The following is a 16082-nucleotide window of genomic DNA, read 5'->3' on the forward strand; positions in this document are numbered from 1 at the left end:
TTCTGACACACAAACTTAGGATTGCTGTCTCAACAACATAGTTAAATTCTTCATTTATGTACAATACTTTTCTTTTTTTTTTACTTCATTCTTGGATCTGAAGTTGATCCAGAGAGATTGAAACTAGTCGTGTATCTAGAAAATATGCAACTAGAGATGAAAAATAAATTATATATTAGAAATTAACAATATCAGAGAAGTAAAGTTGCTACTCACCATATAGCGGAGATGCTGAGTCGCGATAGGCACAATAAAAAGATTCACACAATTAAAGCTTTTGGCCATTAAGGTTGTTTTAAAAAACAAGGTGTAGTTAAATAAGACAAGATGTTGGTGGTGTGGAGAGTTCCTTGTCAGAAATGGCATCTTTTGTGTTGATTTGTTCTGTTAGTTTTCAGATATGAAGTAGGATTGTTCAGTCAGAATATCCTGAGCTTGGACATGGATAGCAGTTATAAGGTATTCTAGTAGTGTAGCTGGCAGCCACAGTGTGTGTTCTGTGCTACCAACCTATATTTAATGCTAACACTGTCAAACTGATGTCGCTGATGCGGCTGATTTTCTCTAAGGTCAATGCCTACTCTCCTGTGAGAGAATGAGATAAAGGACTATACTTCCTTGTAGATGCTAAGTATTACTGGGAAGACTCCCTACTGTGGCTCTGTGGACAAAGTGATGCCACCTACAGCAGTGATAGCAGACATTTGTCAGTGCTCACTGAGATGTTTCCACTGATGAAGTCAGTATAGGAGATGGATTACATGCCCCAGGGCATGATTATGAAGAGTCATGGTGGAGAGTCTAGCATTTTCACATCTGAGGATGTGAAAATCTCGTATGCTGCTGGCAGCCGTTAACTGGTGACCAGTGAAGGATTTGGAGTTGGTAGTGCTGTTGATTCTTCTGTTGGCCGTAAGTTTGGCTTGATGTGTGTGTCAAATCAGTGGGTGATGCTTTTGGTGGCTGTGACGATGGGCAATTAATGCTGGTGTCAGTATGATGTCCATGGTTATTTTCTGTAATCTGCTGATGGTACTGAGAACACACCAGGGCCAGTGACCAGAGAAACTGGTAATGATGTGATCCTATGGCTGGTCATCTTTGCAGGTCACTGCTGGCTTGACCATTCAACATCTAACAAAGATATTTTCTGTTTTTGGTCCACTTAAGAGCTTGATTAGTGACAATATTCCAACATTTGTCTCTAAGGAGTTCATAAGATTTTGTTTTCAGAACTGCATTCAGCATCTTAAAACTGACCCTTATTAGCCCCAGGGATTGTCTGTCAACACCTGCCCTTATGCTAAGGGCATCGGTGAGTTGATTGTCAGTGCCTTTAAAGTGCCTAACTCAGAACTTAAATACAGATATATGGACAGCCAAATGGGTGATTCTTCCTGTATTTCTGGGTCGTCCCATAACCCAATTTAATACCTGAAACTCTCTATGCTCTAAATAAAATTTGAACTTCTCTCGGATGAAGAGAACAGTGAGGGCTTCCATTCATACACCAAATATGTTAATTGGGCAGGTGATAATCATCTCGAGGCACAAGTTATAGAACATCTTTGTCCCTCAAACTCCTGCAAAAGTATAGTGGCCACACCTGATATTGAAGTGTTAGTTTGAATGATAAATGGAAGCTCAAAATTAGGATTTTCTTAAACACAAGGCTTAGCCAGAGCTTCCTCAATGGCTTCAAGGGTGGCTTGTTGGCTTTCACTCCAAACAAAAACTTCTCCTTTCATACACAAATTATTGAGGGGAGCAGCTAGCTTAGCAAAATTAGGTAAGAATTTCAAAAAAAAAGATTGGCCATATCAATAACCCTGGCTTTGCCCTTGTTATTCTTAGGTAGTGGAGAGTCATGCAGATCATACTTACGCTTTTGATCTATTCTGATTCCCTCAACTAAAACTAAACGAACGAAAAAGGAGACCTACAATCTAGCCACGTTTATCTTATATGATTTGACAGTAAGACCTGCCTCTCTAGAACAAAGTAACACTTGCAGAAGATGAAACAAATCTTTATCAAAGCTTGCACTGCAGTCAACAACATTGTCCAAGTAGTTGTAGACATACTTAAATTCTATGTCTCCAAACACATTAGCTAACAAACAAGACAATACTGCAGCCCAAGTGTAAAGACCGAATGGAACATGATTAAACTCGTAAAGATTCCAATTGGTACAGAAGATGGTTACATGTTTGCAGTTTTCAGTTAAGAGTATCTGGTAATAAGCTTGGTTCAGATCTAAAACAGTAGAATAATGCACCCCCAAAAACCAAGTAAAACAACTGTGTCGATCCGGTTAAGGAGCAGACACTAAGATGACCTTTTCATTGAGAAGCGTATAATCAACAACAGCTGTGTAATCACTTCCCTGCATTTTGGGAACTGAGAAGACAGGAGGGACATAAGGGGAGGTGCACTGCCTAATAAACCCTTCACAAATCATACCATTGATTATTCCCCCAAGGGATTTTATATTGGAAGAGGATAATGTATTAGGAGCTTGCCTAACAGATACATCATCTTCCAGATGTATCTTATACTCCATTTTGCTAGTAACACTAAGTCTGTCTTTTAGAACGTTGGGTAAATCCTGAAGAACCTGCAACGACTTCCTACTTCAGTCAATATCTAAGTGAACAAGATAAAAACCAAGACCTTGCTTGTGCACCTTATTAATAAAAAAAACCATGCCTAACAAGAGCAAAGAGCAATGTGTGCACTAGGACAAAACTTGAAGTAAAACATGTTACCCCATAACATGGGTGCCGACTTATAAAAAATAATGGGGAGGCCCATACTGGGGGTCTTGCTCCACGAATTTTCTAAATTTTAGATGAAAAATAGCGAGTTTTAAAGTTTTTTTTTAAGCATATGATCAACATTAGAGCCCCAAAAACTAGACTCTCGATAACTCACCACTCCGGGAAACTTGACAAGCCTGGCACATTTTTTGGCTTTGAAAAAAGAAACAAAACAAACACGCGCGGTATTTTGGTAAAAAGCTAATTTAATTTACAGTAATAATCAAGCTTATAGACTAATACAGAAAAGTGAATATACAGCTCTGAAAAGACTGAAATTATATTTAAATAAGTCCTAAACTATTATTAAAAGAATAAAACATAAAATATTGATGTTGCACAGTAATAGCACTTTGATTAGTAAGTGAAATAGCTCATTTAAGCTTACTCTGAATAAGGCTCAGGGTTCATTAAATAAAAACAGTATCTCAAAGTTAATGCTTTAATACGGTTAATAAAATTAATACAGTATGCCTAATACTTTCAGTCAAAAGTATGTAAATATTCGGATTTAATTGGGTCTTACACCCTAAAAATATTTAAATATTTGAAAATAACTAATACAGTACTAGACTAGTACTAATATTTCAAAACTGAAAATTTAATGTTGGACCTACTTTGTATATTACTACAAGCTTGTGTCTGTGTATGTGCGGATGGATATATGTGTGTGTGTGTGTGTGTGTGTGTGTGTGTGTGTGTGTGTGTGTGTGTGTGTGTGCGCGCGCGCGAGTGTACACCTGTCCTTTTTTTCCCCCTAAGGGAAGTCTTTCCGCTCCCGGGATTCGAATGACTCCTTACCCTCTCCCTTAAAACCCACATCCTTTCGTCTTTCCCTCTCCTTCCTGAAGAAGCAACCATTGGTTGCGAAAGCTAGTAATTCTGTGTGTGTGTTTGTGTGTTTTGTTCTTGTGCCTGTCTGCCGGCGTTTTCCCGCTTGGTAAGTCTTGGAATCTTTGTTTTTAATATATTTTTCCCATGTGGAAGTTTCTTTCTATTTTATTAGACTATATATACTTAAATATGTGTAGTATATAAATTTATTTCAGATACAATAAGCAAATGTTGTTGGCAACAACAAGTCATGGAAAGTTCATAATTGATTTCATTCAAATAAACTGACTGGTAGGGGGGGGGGGGGGGGGGGGCATTTCTATGCTGTAAAAATATGTGGTTTGGTTTCCGATCTCTCAGTCAGTTTTAACTATAATATCAGGGCATTTAAACCATTAAAAATTATTTATCCTCTACATATTCCTTCTCCTTATATAACATGTGCACACACAACAATGTACTGTTTCATTTTACTCCTTACTTATGGTTTTAACAGAAAACTTACATTTATGGCTTACTGGCTCACGATTTTAATGCTATTATGGAGTCTAAATCATCCACAACTTTCTAATCCTCACTTTTTGAGAGTTAAAACCCTACAAAATACTGTCATTGAAGCTATTATCTTTACAGTAACAGCAACTGGGCAGTTCTCGCATATACTCTCATACATTAATGATCCCAACCCATTAACCTATTCACTTTGAACGACTTCAATTTCCAATCAAGATTTCCTTTGCAACACCAATAAACAAGGCTCAGAGTCAGAGAGAGAGAGAGGGAGGAAAGAGGAGGTGGTCATAGGGGGGGGGGGGGGGGATGAACATAGAGGGGGGGAAGAAGGAAATGGGTAGAGAGAGAGGGGAGGAGGAGAATAATGGACAGAGACCAGATTAGGAAGTAGATCCAACTACCATACATATTTAGCAGTTGAGAAGATTGCTTGGTTCACTAGCAATAAATAACAGTAATAATTGTCACTACTACTAATATTACTACTATATTTAAGTTGTTTGTTCGCGAATTTTCATGGACTGGATATGACTGAAAGACACTTACTTTCTCTTTGTAGAATACCCTGTGGAGACATGGAAACAGAGATTATTTCTCTTCCAAGAATCTATAATTGAAAGATTTGGCTTCATACACTGTGCGAGTGAAGGCCACAACAATAACTCACTAGCAACAGACAGTGGTGGTGTATCTCATCATAATATATATGTTCATGTTACCGGAAATGTTTTTATACTGATACCTTCACAACATTGTCAGGTAAACACATCCTTTGTTTTCAGTGCTTTATGTGAGGAAGTGAAATTTTTTGTATGTTCTCCATAAAATAATTTTATATTTGTAGCTTGAACATGGATAGTAACAGTAGTTTTTACTCTATTTACGTGTGAGAGCTGTATCAATATTTCAACACAACAGAATTTTGCATATCTCCTGTCACTGAATGGTTGGTAGAGAAATTACATATAAAAAGTGATAGAAAGTGAAAAACTTGTAGAATGACTGTGAAACCTGTTCATATAAAGGCTAAGTGCTATAAAAGTTAGTATTTAAGGTACTTTACTGATCCAGTGTATGTGAAATGCTTTAAATTTCATAAAGTACATTTACATGACACCTGAGTATTGTGCTGTTGGTTAGAAAATACAAACATTGAAATGAATTACAGATGATGTAACATATTGTAGATGCTGTAACTGCTGTTTATTGTTCTCACGAGAGAATGGTTCAATAAGATATGTCGAAACCGGCTCCGGTTTTTTTTTTTTTTTTTTACCCAGGAAGAAGGCAACAAAAGAAATATGCAGCAAAAATTTTTGCTGCTAAAAGGTACTGCAAGTATTTTGTAAAAAATGTTGAAGTTATACATTTTTGTTGCACGAAGAACAGCTTATAACAGCGGTTTGTACTGCCCTGCCCACCAAGCACACGACTCAGCAAATCACTTGTGCAGCACCACATAGCAAAATTATCCAGAGTTCACAGACAACGATTTTAAACACCTAAAGCCTTGTTTACTGAGGAGTGAATGGAAGTGAACGTGTGTGAGTGAGAATTTGCAGAAAATTCACTACCATTTGTTTGTATATGGGTAGAACCATTTTTACTAGAGGGAACGGAAGAGAACACGAGGTAGCAAACATTGACTATGAACAATGTGTGTTTAGTTTTTGGAGCTAATATATGACGTACAGCATGCAGTTTTACTGTATGGTTAAATGATGATGGTATCCTATTGGGTAACATATTCCGGAGGTAAAATAGTCCTCTGTTCAGATCTCTGGGTGGGGACTACTCAAGAGGACGTCGATATCAGGAGAAACAAAACTGGCATTCTGTGGATCAGAGTGTGGAATTTCAGATCCATTAATTGGGCAGGTAGGTTTGAAAATTTAAAAAGGGAAATGGGTAGATTAAAGTTAGATATAGTGGGATTTAGTGAAGTTTGATGGCAGGAGGAACAAGACTTCTGGTTAGGTGAATATGGGGTTACAGATACAAAATCAAATACAGGTAATGGAGGAGTAAGCTTAATAATGAATAAAAAATAGGAGCACAGGTAAGCTACTGTGAACAGCATAGTGAACACATTATTGTATAGGGTGTATCCAACCCGGGACAACCGGGAGATCCGGGAAAAACCCGGGAGTTCTTTCATCCGGGAGAAAACCGGGAAAAACCCAGGAATTTTTTAGAATTCCAGGAATTTTTAATTGTTTTTGTTTTCAGTTAAATTTTTGCAATTTTGTCTGGTAAGAACCGATACTCTAACAAAGGGTAGTACTGTAGCCCGCTACTGCAGATTAATACTGAAGCAATAAAACATGAACTAGAGAAAAAATGAAAATGAAACTTAAATTGCAAAGGAATGTGCCATACACAACAACAAAACACAGTGCCCATACAAGTAACAGCAAAATGTGTCAAAGGAGGACTATGCAATGCTTCATAACAAGAAATTGCCTCTGATGAGTGTGACGTCACAACTGTTTACATTAGGTTTATTGTTTCAATATAGCAGTTAGGTGCGGGATCGTGCACATGTGCAGTTGAGTAGTGCCTTCTCCCACTTCTGGCTGCAGAAATGTGGCTGTTGGTTGTGTAAGCAGTCACACAAGCATTTAGATGCTACCGGGAAAAATTTTACTGATGATGTGCCCAAGCTGCTGGGGGAGGGGGGGGGGGGGGGGGGGGAGGACAAATTCATATTCTTGAGGGCAAAAAACCTTGTTTCACAAAGCACCTAGCATCCAGTGCACATTGGTCTATCGGTTATTCATATGACTTTGAAACACACCCCTGTCGCTTTTTGAACACATTCAAAGTTGATATCTGAAGGATTTGTGAATGCGTGCATAATGTACATGATGTCTGTCAGGGGAATCCTTGTTGCATCTAGAAATAAACTTTCCTGCAGACAACAGGGGCTCTATGAGCTGAGCGGAGTAAAGCCGAATGGATGAATGCCAACCGTTGTCTGATTATGCGGTTGATTGGGTTTGCAAATGATGAGCATTGTAATAATTACTAGCGAAATCCATAGGTTGAGACTACCAGAGTCGAAATAAACTACTAACAGGTAATAAAGATTACGTATTATCTTCTTGGTGTATCCAAGAAAATGAAATTTTGACAGAAAAGTTTTGGCCAGATCACTATACTAGTAAGAGCCAGTTGTACAGTCCCGAGCTAGCAGCAGCTTTAAGTTCTATTCTGGAAGTAGCCTGAAAAACGTGTTGTATGTACATGTAACAGTGCCTAATCGGAGAATAATCGCGAGACAGAGTTAGTGAAGTTAAATGGCAAATAAGCTTTGACATTGACAGGAATAGTTACAGAATTAGTGATGACAAGACTGTTTGTCAGAACAAGGAAGAAGAAGAAACGGGGACATCACACAAACTATGGAAGAATATGACGATTCCAAATTTGTATAAAAATTTTGTACTACTACTTTTCAATCACATGCTTGAGAAACTGGAGCATATGAATGAAGTGTAAAACTATTTCCTGACATAAAGCTTTTTGCTTGTAGTAGGCCTAATAGGCATTTGATATTGGTACTTTGTGAATTACATTCTGTTGTGTTATAAAAATGAGTATCTTTACCAAAACAGTCTCGTTTATTTGTGTGTGTTACAATTGCTGCAGCATTACAAGGCCTATTTTGTTTTATCTAGCAGACAGTGACAAAGTAGATGTAATCAGATAGGGAAACCACACCAGTCTTGGGTCCTATTTGTATTAACAGCTTTTTCAGTAATAGACAATGACATTTCGCTTTTTCATGAAGCAAAATTTTTGGTGAACTTTGATGATGTAATAGATTCTTGCGCAGAAAGGAAAGCCCACCATGTAAACCTGTAGCAAGATTAGAGAGAAAAAAATCTGTAGGAGCTAAGGATTGAAGAAATGTGTACTGTCTTGCTTATCTCTTGTCTTTGCTGATTTTATGTATCCTGTATTTAATTTTATGACACACAAAGCAGCAAGTTGTTAGCTAATAGGGAATATAGAGTGCAAATTTTCTGAAGAGTTCTTGTTACAAATAATCCCATCCAATATTAACAGCAAGGGTAAAAAAAAAAAAAAAAAAAGTGGGGGGGGGGGGGGGGGGGGCAGGATATGTCAAACCGGCCGAATGAAAGCAGGAGAGGCATCACAGGACATTTTACTTTCCACTGTCTTGAATATAGTTTGATGGCATCCAGTACAAAATATACATGTTTCAATTCCACGGAGCGAAATACAGTGACGTGCAATAGCAGAATGCTGTGTGAAGAGGGCTGACACTGGTCTTTGGCACACTTAAGACCAAATGACATGTCTACATTTGCTCAAACACACATGATTTGTGCATCAGCCTATTCAGAAAGATGTGCACTACAAAATGAACATATTTTTGAAAATTCGATTTTTTAAAATTTTTGACGTTTTATCTCAACTGTTTATGGGATGGCCTGGGAGGGGGGGTGGGGGAGAGTGCCACTACCTGTTATTGCTCCAGTTTGGAAATATTGTGGGCCTGGACCTGATGCACAGAGCAGTCTGAGTACAGCGGGGAAGTGGGTAGTCTCCACGTGACCCGTGTTTACATTTAGTGATTTTGATGTTTCCTCTTCATTTACTGCTCTCAAGTCAAATGAAAACAAAACAGATTTCTGTGGCTGGGAGCTATCAAGTGAATTAAAATACATTCACATAATTATGGAAAGCAAAAATATGTTATTACTTTCAGATTTTATTTTATTTCCACCATTCTGACGGTCGAGCATTAATCGTCTTGTAGAACAATGTAGCTATTTTTGTCAGTTTGCTAAAGAAATTTCCTTTTATTAATCTTTTCTGTTGAGGCAGTCAATATATTTGAAACTAAGTGTTTCATTCCACACTCTTGGCTAGTTTCAACTATTGCTGCATTTCAAGTGCATGTTTTCATCTTCTAGCACGTACCGCATTGTGCCACAATAAAGAACCAAACATTAGGTAACACAGTACTGATACTCCAAGAAAATTTACATCCCAAAAACCATATTGAAAAGCTTAATATCAGGCCGAGACCTACTTCATTTGGAATTTGGACATACAAATGTGGCCTTTAAATGTGTACATTTTAGTATGGTTCACGAAATTCCGATGCTCTGGGAGTATCCTCTGATGTCTTGTTTCTTTTATGTCATAATATAAGATCTTTTAATGTTTTATACGTACGAACATATGGGCCTCCTAAGTCATCGTAGCTCTCCAAGTGCAGTGGTGCCTCTTATCTGGCGCTCTGTAGCAACTGCTGAAACGAACTTATTTCTAACAATTCGCGGGAAAATATTGCGAATGGTGGTTTGAAAAGTGTTACCTTCAAAGTACATTTCCTTTTACACAAATTGAACTATGTGCAAGATTGTACGGTGAGTTTCTTAAATCACAGAGCATTTGACTCTCACTTAAAAATCAACTGATAATGAGCCACTTAGAAGAATTTCGAGCCCAGAAGATTAGACATTTATGTCGTTATTAAAAATTTCACTGGCTCATTTGTGTGATATATCTTAAAGTGTAAGACATGCATAAAAGACCAACATTATATGTGAAAGCTTAGCTTCTCTTGCAGCGTATTAACCGTAGACACTGATATTATGTGTGAAAGCTTTGCTTTTCTTCTAGGAACACTATGTATATTAATTTAAACCATTAACTGTTGCAGTTTGTGTGTTCACGCTACTTAACAGTGATATTGCCATTGGCTGACTACATCATGTGTCCTAAGCTCTGAATATCCGCTGTCATCGGCTGGCGAGATCACGTGACATGACCTATGACTGGCTTACAAAATCTCATCGCAATCTTGATTTCAATGCTTCGGAAAGTGACATGCGGTATTTGGTGGAATTCGAATTTATACTTTTGTAATGTGAAAATATGCAGTGTAAATGTTGCTGCACATCAAAGATCTTTCCAAAACATGTTTTCTTCCCTGAGTTTCGTTTTCTACAGTGCCGGGAAAGTTTACACCCACGTATAAAGCCATAACAATTCAAAGAATTGGTAAGTTATACAGTTCCGAGAGAAAATATACTGTCAGTTAACAGGGAAAAAGTGTGTTTACACCTGGGAGAAACTGTATTTTTAACCGGGAAATCTGGGAGAAATCCGGGAATTTTTGTTCCTTGTTTGGGTATACACCCTGTTGTAGCCAAGATAGACATGAAGCCCACGCCTACCACTGTAGCAGAAGTTTATATGCCAACTATCTCCACAGATGATGAAGGGATTGAAGAATTGCATGATGAGATAGAAGAAATTATTCAGATAGTGAAGGAAGACAAAAATTTAATATTCTTGGGGACTGGAATTCGATAGTTGGAAAAGGAAGAGAGGGAAAAGTAGTAGGTGAATATGGAATGGGGGTAAGGAATGAAAGAGGAAGCTGCCTGGCAGAATTTTGCACAAAACATAACTTAATCATAGCTAACACTGGTTTCCTAAATCTCTGCCAGAGGCAGCAAAGGTCCTGGAAGAGCAGTTGAACAGAATGGACAGTCTTCAAAGGATGACATAAGATGAACATCAACAAAAGCAAAACAAGGATAATGGAATGCAGTCTAATTAAATCAGGTGATGCTGGGGGAATTAGATTAGAAAGTGAGGCACTTAAAGTAGTGGATGAATTTTGCTGTTTAAGGACCAAAATAACTGATGATGGTTGAAGTAGAGAGGATATAAAATGCAGACTGGCAAGAAAAGCATTATTAACATCGAGTGCAGATTTAAGTGTCAGGAAGTGTTTTCTAAAAATATTTGTATGGAGTGTAGCCATGTATGGATGTGAAACATGAATGATAAATAGTTTAGACAAGAAGAGAATAGAAGCTTTCAAAATGGTGCTACAGAAGAATGCTGAAGATTAGATGAGTAGATCATGTAACTAATGAGGAGATACAGAATAGAATTGGGGAGAAGAGGAATTTGTGGCACAGTTTGACCAGAAGAAGGTATCGGTTGGTAGGACATGTTCTGAGGCATCAAGGGATCACCAAGTTAGTGTTGGAGGGCAGCGTGGAGGGTAAAAATCATTGGGGGAGACCAAGAAATGAATACACTAAACAAATTCAGAAGGATGTCGGGTACAGTAGTTACTTGGAGATGAAGAAGCTTGTGCAGGATAGAGTAGCATGGAGCGCTGCATCAAACCGTCTCTGGACTGAAGACCACAACAACAACAATAACATTTGACGTACATGATGCAACTCTATCCTGTTAGAGCCACAGTGCAAAACTTTGGTATTTAGTGAGGATTATTTTGCGTGGTGAGCCCACTGTTCTTGATGGAGTATGCAAAATGTTGCAGGGAAGGAAGAATTTAAGTGTGTCAATTTGTATATGGAAGTGTGACATGTGTGGAGATCTTGCACTTTACATGGAATTGCATCTCTGTGTCTCCTTAGCACTGATCCCAAATTTTCCTTGTATGTTGGCTGCCATTTTTCCCGGGCTTCTCTTTACCATTGAGGGGAAATTTACAAACAGAAGACTAATTACCGACGTCAAGCATCATCTTGAGAGGCGACACAGCTGGTATTTCCACTATGCGTGTAAGGTCTAATGGTCATATTCTTTTTTGTTGTCCGCCCCCCCCCCCCCCCCCCCCTCCTTCTTCTAAAATAAAAGCGGCTTAGTGGCATAGTGTGCACTTCGTGATCCAGAGAGTGCTGGATCAAATCCTGTTCAGACCATCCAGTCTCTTGTTCTGCATATTGCGCTGCATATTAGGCATACTTGATCAAAGTCATAAAGCATGGTGAAGAACACTGGTAATGCACAAAAGACTGTAGAATACTGTTCTTCCGATAAACCTGAAATGAGAGAGTGGTATTGGAAATTATGCTGTGTGATAATTTCCTGAGAAATACTTTCTAGTATCGAAAATATTCTTTTTCGAGAAGTTGAATCATACCAGTAGTTCCAGGCAGAATCCACATTACATCTATAAGTTTTTCATCATCCTCCACAAAGACAGTAGCATTGTTAAGTCCAGACCATGAATCCAACAAAAGCAGAGAATTAGTTTCTGCAGCTGGTAGGAATATGTTTCGAATAAAATGTTGAAAATTATTCTTTCCCCTTTTTTCCATATTTTGATACATCAATTACAAGATTTTGGGTACTAAACAGTCCATTTTTTATGTTTGGTCCTAATTTGCCTTGCAGTTCTTGAAGACAGATACACAGCTGCGGAAATAGTAAATCACTCATACTTATCACTGGCATTATCGCATATGAATGTGTTATTGCATTCATTGATTGGGCATCACACTCTGTCTTTCTTTTCACTGCGAAATCATAAAGTGCAGTGTGCTTGCAGTTCTTTCACAAAACCTGACTGATCAGTGTTATAAACAGCAGTTGCGGGGACAACAGCAATTTTCATCTTTATGTCAGCTATGAATTTCTCTATATCATACTCTGTATCTCTATATCATACTTACCAATACTGCAAAAAGCAACTGATGATTTGTAATAGACATTACTTGAGTGGCGAATTCGAGAGAATAGTAACTGTGTACTGTTGTGTCAGAGAACTATCAACGAACGGTAACCTGAAACGTCCTTTACAAATTACGATCGGGTTGTGTCATGTTTTCTGTTTACAAATGTATCACTGACCTCGGCTGTGTGTGTGTGTGTGTGTGTGTGTGTGTGTGTGTGTGTGTGTGTGTGTGTGCGTGCGTGCGTGCGCGCACATGCACAGTTGCTGCAGTGCCAGTAGGGGTGTACATTTCTACTGCTGCTTAGCACATTTGGCAATTTTCAACTTTTTTTTAATTACTTGCAGTGCCTGTTAGCAGCTAAAATTTTGACTGAATTTCTTTCATTGTCTTCTTCCTGTGTAAAAAATTTCAGGGTAGGTTTCGACATGTCTTATTGGACCATTCCCTTGTCGGCTAGAGTACCACCATCAGAATGACATTCATCTCTGTGAGCAACAGTTTGTGTGTGTGAAAGAAGAGAGAGAGAGAGAGAGAGAGAGAGAGAGAGAGAGAGAGAGAGAGAGAGAGAGAGATCTATACTCTGCAAACCATTTTGAAGTACATGGCAGAGGATAGTTCCCATTGTACCAGCTATTAGGACATCTTTCCATTCCATTCCTGTATGAAGCATGGGAATAATGATTGTTTAAACATCTTTGTACATGTTGTGGTTATGGTTAAACATCTTTGTGCAAGTTGTGGTTATGGTTAAACATCTTTGTGCGTGTTGTGGTTAGTCTGCTCTTGTTCTTGTGATCCCAACAGGAATGATATGTTGGAGGCTATAGTATATTCCTAGAAACTTTCTAAGTGGGTTTTATCGAGATAGCTTGTGTGTATCCTCAAGCATATGCCAGTTAAGTTGTAGAAAGTCGTAAGAAATGTCATTGGCTGAAAGTCAAAAGGTATTATTAATATTATCTGGCTTTTCAGAAATCTAGAAATACTGCATCTGACTGACTGCTTTGGTCCATGTGAGAAAAGTGGGAGTTTGGTTTCAAGAGATAAATATTTTGTAATCAATGTTGGTTGGCATGAAGGGGACCATTCTGTTCGAGGTATCCCATTACATTTGACCTCAGAATATGTTCTGATATTCTACAACAAATGGATGTCAAGGATTGTGGATGGTAGTTTTCTGTATTACTTCTGCTACTCTTATTACAGACATGTGTAACTAGTGCTTTCTTCCAACTACTGGGCACAGTTTTTTGTTTGAGGAATTTGTGGCATGTTATGCTTAAAAGGGGAAATATGGGCTGACTTGCTGACAAACTCTGTTTTCCTTTGTAAAGAAACATTTGAAATCAAAGTTCAGCATTTCTGCTTTCAGTTTGCTACCCTCAATTTCAATTTGTTTCTTATCCATGAGTGTCTGGAAATCAAGTCCCTTTGCATAATTATGACCAGAACTTGTGTCTTGTGAGAGATTTTTCAACAATATTCTGCTATGGTAGTTACTGAAGGCTTCACATATTGCTTTTTGACAACCAAAGACATTTCATTCAGCGTCACTTTGTCTATAGCCCTATGTTTTGTTTGGTACCTAGTATGGAGTAGTCTCTGTTCTACTATGTAATGTATCAAACACATGGTCAACTGTTCTTTTAAGCATGAGCCACAATTTTTATACGTTTTTCTTTCCAGAGCCATATGTTTACTGTTCAGTATTGAAATATAACACTACGGCCTTTTTATCTAGTTTCCTGATAAAATGAACCCTTCTATTTATTTGAACTGCCCTTTGTACTTCAGTAATTGTTGTTGTTCAAACTGCAGTGTGGACATCCTCAAAGAGGTCAGACCTATTTGTTGCCATTAGATCCAATACATTGCCAACATGAGTGGACTTCTGAATTATCTGTTCTAGGGAATTTTCAGAGAAGGCATTCAGTGATTTTTCACAGGATATTTTATCAAGCCCACTCTGTACAAAACTTTAATTTTCACAACTGATTGTTGGATGGTTAAAGTCTACTCTTATCATGACAGTATGACTGAGGAACTTAAGTACTGGTGAACTCAGGTTCTCTTTAAAGTTTTCAGTTAATTGTGGAAGCGAGTTGGGGTACTCGATAGAAGGATTCAATTATAAGTTTATGCTCACCCTTGATGTTGATTCTTCCCCAGTTTAATTCCTACTCCAAATTTTTATTTTGTTTTCTTTATTGCTTGCTCTATGTACAGATTGAATAACATTGGGTATAGGCTACAGCCCTGTCTCACTCCCTTCTCAACCACTGCTTCCCTTTCACACCCCTTGATTCTTATAACTGTAATCTGGTTTCAGTACAAGTTGTAAGTAGTCTTGTGCTCCCTGTATTTTACCCCTGTCACCTTCATAACTTCAAAGAAAGTACTCCAGTCAATATTGTCAAAAACTTTATCAAAGTCTACAAATACTGTTTTCATAGGTTTGTGTTTCCTAAACCTATCTTCTAAGGTAAGTTGTAGGGTCAGTATCGCCTCATTTGTTCCTACATTTCTCTGGAACACAAATTAATCATCTCCAAGGTCAGATCCTACAAGTTTTTTGATTCTTCTGTGAAGAGTTCTTGGTAGTATTTTGCAAGCATAACATATTAAACTTATATTTCAGTAATATTTACCCACATCAGCACCTGCTTTCTTTGGAGCTGGAATCATAACATTGTACTTGAAGTCAGAGAGGATATTTCACCTATCTCATACATCTTGCACAACAAATTGAATATTTCTGCTGTGGCTGGCTCTCCCAAGGCTATCAGTAGTTTTGACGGAATGTCATCTACTCTACATGCCTTGTTTTGACTTAGATCTTTCTGACACGTTCCACATCATTACGAAGTGTCGTATTCATGATCTATGGAACAAGTATTAATAAAAAAAAAAAATAAAAAAAATCAGTGCTCTGCCAAATTCTTCTCACAGTATTGTATCTCCCATCTCATATTCACCTATGTCCTCTTTCATTTCTATAATATTGTCTTCAAATACATCTCCCTTGTATAGATACAGTTACGTTCCTTATATTCATTCAACTGCTCTTCTTTTCTTCAAAAGCTTCTTTAATTTTTCTGTAGATAGTATGTATATTTCCTTTTGTGAAATATACTTCTAAAGCCTTAAATTTATCCTCTAGCCATTCCTGCTTAGCCATTTTGTACTTCCTGTTGATCTCTTTTTTTAGACATTTGTATTTCCTTGTGCTTGCTTCTTTTGCTGCATTTTTACATTTTTTTCGTTCATCAATGAGATTCTGTAGTTCACGTGATATCCAAGGATTTCTACAAGGCCTTGTCATTTTACCAATTTAATCCTTTTACCAATTTGATCCTCTACTGCCATCACTATTTCATCTCTCAAAGCTACCATTTGTCTTCTACTGTATTCCTTTCCCCTTCTCTAGTCA

The 16082-nt window shown here is 37.8% G+C and overlaps 1 protein-coding gene across 10 annotated transcripts in view; it reads left to right on the forward strand.

The window, feature by feature from the left end:
• The window catches only part of LOC126275021 (GATOR complex protein Iml1), a 520849-nt gene that overhangs the window by 483375 nt on the left and 21392 nt on the right, over positions 1–16082 (forward strand). For all 10 annotated transcript variants that reach the window (XM_049977169.1, XM_049977163.1, XM_049977164.1 and 7 more), the window contains one exon: positions 4726–4925. In XM_049977169.1, coding sequence (XP_049833126.1) covers positions 4726–4925 — 200 coding nt within the window. The remainder of the gene's footprint in view (positions 1–4725; positions 4926–16082) is intronic.

This window comes from Schistocerca gregaria, chromosome 1 (assembly GCF_023897955.1).
Source record: "Schistocerca gregaria isolate iqSchGreg1 chromosome 1, iqSchGreg1.2, whole genome shotgun sequence".
NCBI lineage: Eukaryota > Metazoa > Arthropoda > Insecta > Orthoptera > Acrididae > Schistocerca > Schistocerca gregaria.